The following is a 13146-nucleotide window of genomic DNA, read 5'->3' as shown; positions in this document are numbered from 1 at the left end:
AAGTAACAATTGGTTTGTTCAAAAAAGCAGAGTATCAGGCAAAACTGATGCAGTGGGAGGGATGGAATTTGGAGGCACGTTTTTGGGTCAGCGCTTGTTAGTCCATCACATTTATAAACCAGGGTCTATTCCTTTCCTAAGGCTGAGCCAGCATTCTCCATTCACATGCAGTTCCAGCTTCCAAATGGGAGGTGACATGTTACACACAGCAGAGTCAGGCATCTCTGGCACGGCCGTGACAGTACGGCTCTAACGAGGTTGGAAAGGTTGCTACAGCGATGTAGGATTCAGAGCTGTCAAAGCCTTGCACGCAAATGCTCCTCTTCTGCCGCAAAAGCCAAAATTTCACCAAAACCGAGTGCTCGAGTCCAAGCGCACTCTGACAAAAACACAGAACTGGAAATGCAGAGGGGAAATGCCAGCTGCAACTCCCATATAATAAAGCATGTGCAGAATGAGCCATGATTGATAACTGTTGGTGTTTTCCTGTCCTTGACACATGTAGGAAAAATATACTTTATACTTTCTGTCAAAGATAATGGGATTTTGCGTAGACAAATAAGGTTACAATGAACTATGAGGCGAAGGCTCTGTTTTTCAGAAATGTTTAAGGCTATAAACCACTGAGATTCTGATATATAGTGTGTATTATACTTAGAGAGAACAGCATACTTTGTAAGTAGGACAGCACTCAAAATATTAGCCCGATTTCCTGGGAAAGAGAAACAAAAGTAGAAATTACTCAAGCAGAGAGGAGGTGGAGTGGGGGGCCATCATGACAAAGAGAGAGAGTGCGTGTGTGCTGGAGAAGACAAATATTCAATTTTGCAACAGCTATTTCGGCAAACAAATCAACAAGAGTCAAGACCAAACTTAAGAATGCGTGGCTAGAATGTCTCATTCATGTTTATGGTATGCATCTTGTGCTTAACCTTTACAAACATGCTTAAGGACACCAAAGCAGACACATGTTGCTTTTTCACAATGTAGTAAGCCAGATTGAATGTATTTATCATTCAGTCCCACTGAGAAAGTGCCATCTTCATGACATACTGTTATATATATATATATATATATATATATATATATATATATACACACACACACTTTTTTTGAAGGAATCTATAGAAGAAAGAGGTAGAATGTGATTAACAAAATCAGTAAATGCTCTCGAAAGCCAATATAAAGCCAATTTCTCATGGACACTTTCCAAGGATCACTGTCACTGGTTTAGAGTGTATACACATTTACACACTCTTAAGGGTTGAAATAACAAATTGCTTTTTTTTTTTTTAATAATTCCATACATTCACAAATATGCACCATTAGTGGGGAAAACAAATATGATCCTGTGCCAGATCCTTTACCCATTTTTATTGCACATAGAACTAATTACATAAACTGTTGTCAGTATTGGTCAATGGTAAAACATACACCACATGACGTTAGCTAAGTAGATTTGGACAATTTTGAGCGTCTCTTTGTTTCCTGCTGCAGTGGCTGCTTTACTAAAAGATGGCTTTAGTGTTAGTGTGTGTACTGGAAAACAAAATTCAGATAACCCATGATGACTATGGAAAGAAATGTAAGGATTAGAAAAAAATCGTGTAGCTCAGATGATTTTGAGAAGGATGAAAAGGATTTTCCTTTGATCATGTCGTTATTCATTCATTCTTTACTCGGACTAACTTGTTCATGAAACACAAAACAGGAATGCACTGTTTATTGTCCATAAAACCTTCTGTTAAACCAGTCTGTAAATTAAATGGACGTTTACCGGACATTACCATAGTCACATTCTGATGAAGACGGAACTGGCTCATATATATGTATGTGTATATATCTATTTATATATATAGATGTAGTTTTAGTCATATTAAACATTTAAAAATTGTTTAAAACAATTATTATGCAATTTTGCAAAGGCACGTGGGAGTTAATGTTTTACTCATAAAAATGCCTAGGCAACATGTTTTGTATTGAATTGATATGTTTTGACTGAAAATATAATAATGAAGGAACACTAGCATTCTGAGTGCATTCTCTGCCATTATTACACGACAGTAAATTCAGAGGATCATTCCCAAAATGACAATGAGACAGCTCTAAGTTTAAAGTCATTGTGTGCAACCAAGAGAAAGGACATCTGGAGGGCAAGAGAGCGAGCGAGCGAGTGAGAGAGAGAGAGAGAGAGAGAGATTCTGTTTCTTTTCCCATCACATTTCATCCGTAATGAGCTGATGGGCCTGAGGAATTCAGGCCAAGGTTTTTGAGGTTTATTATTCTTCTAGAAAACATGGTGAGAAGTTGCCATGTAAGCCTCGTAAAGAACTATGTAGCGTTGCCATCTACCGGGAAAGTATGTGCGGTTGCCCATGAGGTCACAGTGACAAGGGTTCTGAAGCTAGTAAAGTAAAAATAAAAAATTCAATGATGGGTTCATGTCATTAGGCTACCACAGGCATGTGTAAGAAAGAACATGTCTCTCTATCTGAGGACTAGTTTGCCAGATCACTAATGGAAGAAACCTAATTTCGACTGAAAATTCATTTGCATAGTACTTTTTTTCAACATGCGTTGTCACAAATAAGCTTTAGAGAAATCCAGCATCACCAAGAGCATGGGTACTAGGAAAAACTCACTAAGAACATGAGCAAGAAACCTTGAGAAGAATCAGTACATCTCCTGCTGACAATATAATACTAAAGCAATGAATACAGTGTAGTTTGAGTGTACAATAGTGAATACACAACATTGGGCAGAAGTGTATACAATTGCCTAGGAATTGAATGCCCGCTTAGATCATCACACCATGCGTCCAAACATTATATTCACATCCTTCAATTACTTGATTAGGACAGTAATTCATTCTGTGAAACGCCATACATACAACGTAGATATAAAAAAAGTAAAACTTATTAATGTACCTGCATATGTTTTAGATGACAGTTTAATAATTCCACTAATGACACCATTAAAAAAAAAAAAAAACATAATAAACCTCCATATTGCTAAAGAAAGCAGCTGCAACATGAGAAATTCAGTGTTACATTCTTTTCTGTTTTGTGAAAAGTCCTCCTATATATGTTCTGGAAAATGGGGAAAAGGAAAACATACGGTTTGCCATTAAAAGCAGAAGCATTATGTTTTATGAGCTCATGTAATGTTTTCTGACTGTCTTTTCTTTTACGGCGACCTGCTATTATACAGATTTGGGGTTCGCTCGGGCCACTGATGTGTGCTTTTAAGAGTGCGCTGGAACATCTTGATGTGGTTAAGTAATGATGGACTCAAGACGTAAAGCTGCTCTCAGTGTGCTGCGAGTTCGCTTTTCACTGGGCCCACTGAAAGAGTCACTTCTCCTAGCGCTGGATGGAGAAAACAGCCCCTTCTTGGCTCTGTTTCTCAACAATCAGCCTGACAATGAACCCACAGCACGGGCTTAAAGAGGGAGGAGAGGATTTCAGAAGTGTAACTTTGGTAAATAAAATAGCTATCACAGTTATCACAGCACAGCTGGAACTTTTAAACAGTGTCATCTTACTATCCACTCTGTTAGACACACCTACCTCGTTGGTCCACCATGTAGCTGTGAAGTTAGAGACAGTTGCTCATCAGTTGCTGCACAGTGTTGGTTGTCCTCTAGTCCTTCATCAGTGGACGCAGGACCCTGCCCAAAGGACCCTGTTGGCTGAATACTTTTAATCGGTGTGCAATTCTCAGGCTAGCAGTGACACTGAGGTGTTTACAAACTCCAGCAGCCCTGTTGTGTCTGATCCACTCATACACATACAATCACACCACCACATAGTAAGTGTCACTGCAGCACTGAAAATGTTCCACCATCCCAATCATACCTGACGAATACCTTGACTACAGTCTATAACTACACAGTGCACATCTACAGCAAGGGGGAGCTGATAAGATGGACAATGGGTGTAGAAACCAGGAGGTCTCTTTAATGTTCTGACTGATCAAAGTACACAAGGATATAAGACTAACGGAAAACTGGAAGCTATGTTTAACTCTAAAGATCAGTTGCTAAAATAGGAACTTCTTGATTTTCAGATATAACAAGTGTTGTTGAAAGAGCACTTTTTTGCCATTTATCTTGCCACCATTGATCTTCAACAGAGGTAGAGAGGAACAGAAGATGAGGAAGAGAGGAAAAAGCAAAGGGGGTTGAGGTGGGGGGTGGGATAAAAACAATCCCGAGCTTTCTGTTATCGACCCTTACAGAGTAGCAGGATCAAAGGAGCTTCCCCAGCCCCAGCAAGAGCTCCACCTCCCTCTCCACTTCTCATTACAGCTCCACCCTGACCCCGGCTAACACCATCTGATGTGGACACACAACAAACATATACACAGCCACCATTTTCTCAAATACAAAAATATTTCACTACAAATATTTACCTTATGAAACCATTTTATGAATGCTTGCAGCCTCTTATGAGTGTTGGTCATTTGGTTAGTTTCTGTATTTCTCTTTCAATTAGTTCTAATTAGTACATAGCCATGATGATTATGCCGACTGCCACTGATACAGCAAGAGGAGGTCTGATCTGAAATTTGATGGTTGTTTCACTACAAAAAAATTATTTATGAAACAGTACAGTCACTCCTGAAACCCCTCTGTCATGCACTTATACACACACACACACAAGTGTAATCACACAGCACTTGGCAGTTCTCCAAGCCTTAGTATCATCAGAGAAGCTAAGGAGCTGCCAGAGATGACTCCCACTTCAAACAGCATGGCAAATGGCAGCCAAGGAGGCGTGTCAGCAGATCCTTTCTGCATGTTAGATTAACCGCATGCCGCCAAGTGATTGGACCAAGCTGGATGCGATTAGTGTCAGATTCACCAATCAGTACAAGATGCCTCACATGGCTGGCAGGGAGAACAAGATGCTAAAGTGAAAATAATTATCTCTTATATTAATTCAGGTGTCTGGAGACATACATAGTTAAGACGTCCAAGAAAAGGTCTGCACGGCGAAATACATCAGAAAATCAAAACATTTGTGAACAACAAGTAATAAAGGAATTTTTTACCCATATTTAAAAAAGTACTATTACTACTATTAACTTTATTGGTTTAAAGCAGCTGAGTGGGTCTATGGTAGTTGAAAAGACGGAAATTCAAATACTCAAGTCTTAATACTCTCAGTCACTTGCGCTCTCTCTCATCATATCTTTGCTTTCTGAGAGCAGACACTGACCTCAGTTAGCTCTCATCCATACACAGTGTCTTATTGATTGAACAAAAACACAAGTTTTCTTCATAATAACCTCATATAATCATTTAGATTTGTTTGAGGAGAAAAGTACCATTCTACAGGAACCTACAGGGTCTGAATATTCCACGGTGGTGGACATAAGAACCAGACATCTGTAGCACTGAATGCCTGCAAAAAGCAACCTCACAGCATGCTATTGCATGAAATAGCAATGAATAAGCTTCCTGACAGCTGAGACATTGTTTAACAGCAGACCTGAGAGAAGGATTTGGCCCTAAACCATTTCTTTAAAAACCATTAACTGTGGAGAGGTTCATATAAGGACACATTAATAGATGCTTGGTGTAGCAGAGTGGCTCCCACCACCGTGCAATATACAGAAGACTAGGGTTTAACTACCCGCACGGGTAACCACACAGCTCTACACCAACAGGAGCAAATGGGCATGACTCCTACCTCTACATTTGCCTACATCTGTAAGATGATTACACAGTAATTGCTCTGGACAAGAATTGAAGGCAAACACTGTATATGTAAATATACAGTGTACTTAAAGAAAACTGTCTTTTCCCCTGGAATTAGCCCTATTTACCATAACCAACATACATATATGTGTAGTACACATGACAACCCCTAGTCCCTATCACCACAAACGTAAAGAAATCTGAGTTTGGAAGTTTCTGAAGACTCACACTCACTCTGACATTAAATCTTAATGACGTTTTTACAGAAATGTTTAAATATAGATGGCATTTCCCTTTATCAGACAGGAAAGGTGATGTGGTAGTAATGCTACAAGAGAATGAGGAGGGTATTGTGAATTGTGAAGCTATCATGTTTATGCTATAAGTTTTATTGATGTAATGAGACACTATTATATATTACAGAGGCATTAGCACCCAACTCTCAACCCTTTTTATTCCCTTATTTATTTATTTTTATGGTATTATAATCATTTCCTGACTGCCTGAATGTTGCAGAAGTAATTAATGGTGTTTCTTTTTTTTTTCTAATTAATTACCAAGTCTAGTGATATCAAAGTAATTTGGTACATTATTTATTTAACAACAATTTCTTTGACATATCCCCTGTTCTAGTATGCAACAGTAAATGCTGTTGTTCTTTTACCCATCTCTTGGTATATAAATCACATATACATATCGCATTACTAGGCATATACAAGTTTGTAGACACTCCTTAAAATTAATTAATACAGCCACCTACTATTCAAGTGGACACTAATGTTCAAACATGCATACGCATCTTGCATAATCTCATATATCTCATATCTCAAGATGAACATGCTCAGTGTTAGCTAGAAAGATGTAAGATCAATCTGTGGGGCAGAAGAACTGGACTTCATTCTGTGGGAAGATAAAGATTCATCCAATACCACTAGGATGACCTGGAGTGGTGTTCTGTACACAACGAATTAGTCAACATCTGTACCTGACTTCACTAATGTTCTAATGGCTGAATGCAATCAAATACCTTACAGCAATATTCCAACCTCTAGTGTAAATCTCTTATAGCAGGCAACAAAAAGGGTACATGCTTTCATATATTGTTATAATAAAACAGATTTCCCAAAATGAATAGATTATTGCATGTTGAAACATGCAAACATTGAATTAGTTCATTTTTTAAAACTCTAATTAATCATTTTACCACAAATTCCTCCCATAACTCACTCAATTTTCTCTATTAAAGCTTCTGTGCCTGATGCTGAAGCTCTCCCTGAAAGAAATCCTAATTCAAAATTTATCAGAACAAGTCTGATATTACAATACAATAAAAACAATTTCCTCTTTCCAGTGTGTTTCGCCATCCCAAAAAATGGAATCACTACCATTAAAAATTGTTATTAAATGTGATTAAATGTTTTAAATCGATTGACAACACTACGATAAATACATTCCATTGTGTTGATCTAATATTGATTATTTTACTTTACACTTAAATATCCATCAATAAAGGTACCAGTTTTAAAAAGAGGAAATGTGTATAATCATGATTAATCACAGCAAAAATGGTTGATTATAGTAGATTTTTTAAATCGATTGGCAGCCTTAAAAGCTTGGTGGTTAGGCAACTGGGCTCGTAACCAAAAAGTTGCCGATTTGATCCCCAGAGCTGGCAGGTCATGACTGAAATGCCCCAGCAGCTCCCTGGACTCCATGGCAAGGGTGCCCACCGCTCAGGGCATGTGTGCTCACTGCCCCTTAGTGTTCACTAGTGTGTGTGCAAATGTCTGTTTCAGTGCACGGATTGGGTTAAATGTGGAGAACAAATTCCCCTGTGTTCAAGAACAGTGGCCAATAAAGTGATCCTATTACTCAAATACTAATTCTAAAAACAGATGATATTCAAATTTCAGTATATCAGAGGGCTCTGTATTATAACTGTACACATTCACTAATAGCCAATGGAAGCAGAACTATGTCAATGAAGATTACAGCTGAGAAATCCCACAGGCATTCTTATTTATTTACTACAATTACACAGGCACAACATAAGCCAAAAGAGATGTGACTAATCCCTGCCATAAGCGACACCTAGTCAGGCTGTGTATGTGAGAAAGTGACAAGGAGAGAGTTATGGCATTTTAACACACACACACACCTCAGGTGTGACACATATTTTCACTTTTGCGCTGGCAAAGCTGCCAGCTTTATAATCCCCTTTTCTGGGGCAGTGTCCTGTACCGTATGAACAAACCTGTTTCTTGTGCCAGTAATAGTATTACCACCTGTAGCAACAGCCATTGCCCACAATTCAACTGCCCATTCTGAGACAGCCTGGGAAAAACCTGCACACCAGGACCCAGCCTCTGGATCAGACTGGCTCTGCCCGGGTCATTTCCCCACCTCTGCCCTCTAAACGTCCTGGCATAGGCTCAGCAGTTCGGAAAAACAAAATGAATAGACGGCAGGAGCAGGAAAATTACAGCCAAGAATTAAGCAGGAAAGCCACTGAGTGCATGAAAACTTAAACACAGTTAAATTATGAAAAATGTTATATAAAGGTTATATTCTTCAGGCACGAAAGGTACATGCAGGGAACAACTTTTTCTTTTTTCAGATTTAGCATTATTTTACCATAAAAGTCATTAATGTTTTTACCACCATGCCCGGAATGCAACCTGTGATGCTAGCGAGAACATTCAGAGGCACTCTGGGAAAAACCTGTGCACCAAGATCTAGGTGATGGAGCAGACAGCCACTGGCACGGGCACTGCCTCATCTACGATTCAGCCAAGAACTGAGTAGCCAATACCCTTTACACTGCAACTGAAACAAATTAGTTTTTATCTGTATAGGGTCACTGTGATGAACTTGAGTTGTTTTATAGAACAAAAACAATAAACGTGCTGCGTCTTCTTGTCTCTCCTGTAGTAAGAGATCCTAATAGCCACATGCATGTGCAGTTGTATTTCTGAAGTGGAAATAAGTTTTCACTTTTTATTCTCTCGTTGCAACTCAATATTTAACGAAGTTAAATATTGCATAACTGGCGAGGATGCTTTCTTCAGGCATGCAAGGGGTGTGGGATCCTGGATGGTTAGTCTACCCAGAGTAAAATCTGCATGCTGAGATTTAAGTATGAGTAATGTAAACTGTGTCATTGCTCACATCATCCCTAAAAGGTTCATACAACACTTCTATACTATTTTCTCATATTTCTGTGTGATGACTGCTGTTATAAATAGGAGTATATTAAGCATATGTTTTGTAGTATGTCAAAGACTACATTTGTTCATTCATTTGTTATAAAGAGACCTTGAATCTTGAAACCATCACTAATGAAAAGAAAGAAAGAGAGAGAGAGAGAGAGAGAGAGAGAGAGAGAGAGAGAGAGAGAGAGAGAGAGAGAGAATATGTTCACAAAACATCAGTGATTCCAGACCTGTCTCCATGTTTCTCTTTGGCTTTGTAGGTTTTGGGAGAGTTTCCAAGGCCGAAGCTGAAAGAAAAGTATTCCCCTCTCCAAAGCTAAAAATAAAACTGGTGATAATCCTGGCAGGGGGGCTAGGAGCTCAGACAAAGAACCATGAGCAGAAATGTGGGTATGCAGATTAGCCGCATGATTATTGAGCTAATAATTTAGATGTTTGCTTTAAAAAAAAAAAAAGCTGAAATGAAAAAGCTGTGCAAATTATGTACTGTGTTAGTTGGTATAATTTATGGGCAAAAAAAGCCATCCTTTACTTATTTCTCCAAAATTGAAAGTGGCAACGTTGTGCAAACATTTTTACTTACATCAGATAGTGTCAACTAATGTGATAATGAACTCGTATAACTGCAGTGAAACGTGTTGCTACATTCCATTACAGCACACGGGCATCCAAAGTCAAACACATTCCAAAAAATAAAATAAATTAAAATAAAATCTAAAACAGGCCAGACTGGGATCCCAAAGTGACTCTGGCTTTGGACCAGTAGCTGTGGTGTTCATTAGCATTGATTCTGGCATGAGGGACAGGTCGCAGTTGTGATTGGCTGATTAAGATGTGGCACTAATGTGGTAACTGAAAGAACGTTGGCACATGTTAGTGAGGAAGATCTGTATCTCTGTAGTAAAGCAAGAATCTAGGGAGAAAGACAGTTCCAGTAAGATAATTAAACTTGTTTTTGTTTTTTCAATTTGTTTTTTCCCCTTTCTTGTAAAAACTCCCTCGATAGGAAAATCTGGTCTATTTTATGTGTGCTTTGTCCTCTTGCTTTCAAAGACAATCTTCTGTATAGATATTGTTGGGATTAATCAATCAGACTAGTCATGAAAAGTGCAAGTAAACCCACACAGGTCACAAAAGTAACTAAATCAGTATTTAGATCTATGTCAAATACGTACTACAATGCGTAATAAAATTGCACATTCAATTACTGTGATTCTTGTTTCATTTGACTACATCTAAAAACTGAAACAAAAGAACAAAAGTTCCTCAGCCATGTGAAAATGTCAGTGCAGATTATTAAAGTGAGGTTACATTGCATAAACCCCTCATTATAAAAGACAAATGTATATTCGAAAGACCACATGTACTGGTCTACAGAGATGTGAAAAAATATGATTAAGAGCATGCAAGAGAATATTATAGCCTAACAAGTTTGACCCTACAGCTATAAATGCTAAGTTTATGACCTTATCTTTGTTACCTACTGATATATCATATGTGGTAGTATCTACATTTTTTTGCTGTTTTACCACTATTGACAAACTGTGAAAATAACAAATATCTTTTATACTTTCTAAAGCTCTCAGATAATACAGACCAATAAAAAACTGCTTGCATTTTTTCCCTTCTCCAGTGTTTTGGAGATACATTTATTGTCCAAAAGTAATATATAAAAAGCTTCAGTTATACATAATTATATTTCAGGGAATATATTTTTTCACTGTTTGGGCTTCTAAAAGTTTACATTAATGTCACAATCAACTGTAAAAAAAAAGCCCTACTTCTGCAGACAACCTCTACCCTGTGAAGAGGAATGCACTGTGTGAAAACCAGCCTTCGTCATGGATGAACGGTGCCGCCTGAGAATACTCTAATTGCCAAACATGAAGGACGATCTCAGAAGTAATCCCAACACAGGCAGATGTTCTGCCGGGATGCAAGCTTCAGAGGCTTCTATAAACACACAGGAAGTGATCCAGATGCTTTGGTAGCAGGTTGCTGTTTCGAGGTCACATTGCTGTGAGCTCTGCACAAGCCAGCAGAGGATTGGTGGGGATTAGAAGGATGCAGAGGAACAGGTGTGTGCCTTACAGCGCTGAATGAAAATGCAGGCATATTGAAACACTCCACTATTCTATCTGAATGCATCTGGGATCGGAACAACTCGGAACAAAATGGTTGAGGGAGGATCACCTACTTCAGTAGGATTCTGAGAGATTTGTGCGTGCGCGTGTGTGTATTATATTATGTGTATTACATACACATACCTACACATACTGTTTTACTACTACAAACTGCATACTACCTGTTTCTCTGCACATTTTCTTATCCCAATTTCACACTCCTCTTCAATGGTCAGAACCCCCATAGAGCAGGTAAGATTTGGGTGGTGGGTCGTTCTCAATGCTGCTGTGACACTGACATAGTAGTGGTGTGTTAGTGTGGTGTTAGAATAGTCCACCAACCAAAAATATCCAACCGGCAGTGTCCCATGTTCATTGACGAAGGACTAAAGGATGACTAAAAGATCGGACGGTGAATCGACACAGTGTTTAAGAACTCCAACAGCTCTGCTGTGCCTGATCCACTCATGTCAGCGCAACAGTGTTGAGACGCAGCGCTGAGAATGATCCACCACGCAAATCATACCTACTCAGTGGTGGTATGCAGAAAGTCAGATGAACTCAGTCTGTAACTGTATAACAACAAAGTGCTCCTCTATGGTCAGTGGAGCTGATAAAATGGACAATGAGTGTAGATACATGGTAGGTGCCCCTAATCCGGTAAGCCTTAGTGTATACACACACACACACACAAAGGCAATTGGGTAGGACGTGAACCTCTTTAGAATTTCTATTTAGGAATGAGTGCTAAGAACACTTAAATATCAGAGTATGGGGAGTTATACTGCCTGCCACTTTCTGTGGCAACAAAGTCATTGCCCTGAACCTTCACTTTATGAAAATTACACACTCTACAAATGCTATTTCTATAATCCCAGACCCAAAGGCAACTCTCATCAGGGGAGGCATGATCGTATGATTTAAAGGCGATTCTGGGGGGCCAGGCGTTCTAATATAATACAGTGTGTATTCATTTGTTCTCCCACTCCCATTATCTCCTCTTTCCCTCCATTTTGACTCTCTCGCAATCTTGAGGTTGAGGGACGATAATCAATATGTAAGGATCCCTAGTTCTATCACATCCTTCCATCCGAAGCTGTACGACAGCCCCTCTTCAGCTGGGCCCGGGAAATCGTTTGAGCCGTGTGCTCTGATGGCTCTGGACACGTCTTTTTGAGGAGCGTCCGAGGCGATCATTACCAGGACAATCTGATGGGCTGAGCGTTTTGACTCGCGCACAAAAACACAATCAATAACCGGGAGAGGAGATGAGCATTCTGTCAAAACCCCTCCAAAAAAGAATTCCATGAATATTTCCCATCAAGGGCGAAACTAAACACTTTTGATGCTCCATAGGCCTGTGGTTATGCGATCATCTGAGAGTTCTGGGGCATAATATTGCAATTGTCTCCCACAGCCCAAGCTGTTGCATGTACACGCAAGCATATCTCTCATTCCTCACCCTCATTTCTGCCAAAACATACTGCTCCACCTGTGGTTCCATCATACAATAACAGAACAACTTCCAAGAACCCAACTGTAGTAAGTATTTTTTAACAGTATTAAAGATACAAAACCCTTAGGAATAAAATCAGTGTTATGGAAAGCAATATTTTTAAAAGCACTGTACATTACCTGAGGTTGATTACATCAAGGGAACCAGGACAAACCGCATATGCAACAAAGAGAGAGAGAGAGAGAGAATGACAGAAAGAGAAAGAGAAAAAGAGAGAGGGTTTTGATTAGTTATGAGCCAAGATAAAAATAATGAGACATAAATATTCATAGGGAACCTAAGTGCCCAAGAGGGTCTGCGATTTTAGATTGTTAGACTGATAATCAGAAAGCTGCCTGAGAGTACAGGAATGCATGATGATTTATCATTCTATGCTATGTTCATGATAATACCAGTGTAAACTGATGCCAAAACATATCCTTAAACATGCACACAATAACAAATATACACCATACAGCAGAGACCATTTATTTGTTTAATTCTCATTTAAGAGTTTATATAAAAACTAATCTACTTGCTTAAGGAAAGTGAAAATTTAAACTAGTTGGGGGAGGGGTAATATTTTTACATTTAACTTAATGTGGCATATTT

At 38.9% G+C, this 13146-nt stretch overlaps 1 protein-coding gene across 3 annotated transcripts in view; it reads right to left on the bottom strand.

Annotated features, from left to right (window-relative positions):
• Positions 1-13146, bottom strand: part of fbxl17 (F-box and leucine-rich repeat protein 17) — a 344974-nt gene that overhangs the window by 179784 nt on the left and 152044 nt on the right. The window contains exon 8 of one of the 3 annotated variants that reach the window (XM_066644897.1): positions 10769-10869. The exons of the other annotated variants lie outside the window; for them this stretch is intronic. Coding sequence (XP_066500994.1) covers positions 10860-10869 — 10 coding nt within the window. The 3' untranslated portion in view covers positions 10769-10859. Of the gene's footprint in view, positions 1-10768; positions 10870-13146 lie in introns of those variants that run through there. 3 annotated transcript variants of the gene reach the window in all.

The sequence above is a fragment of the Hoplias malabaricus genome, chromosome 14 (genome assembly GCF_029633855.1).
Source record: "Hoplias malabaricus isolate fHopMal1 chromosome 14, fHopMal1.hap1, whole genome shotgun sequence".
Classification (NCBI taxonomy): Eukaryota; Metazoa; Chordata; class Actinopteri; order Characiformes; family Erythrinidae; genus Hoplias; species Hoplias malabaricus.
The sequence above is the reverse complement of the archived record's forward strand: the minus strand, read 5'-3'. Positions and strand labels throughout refer to the sequence as shown.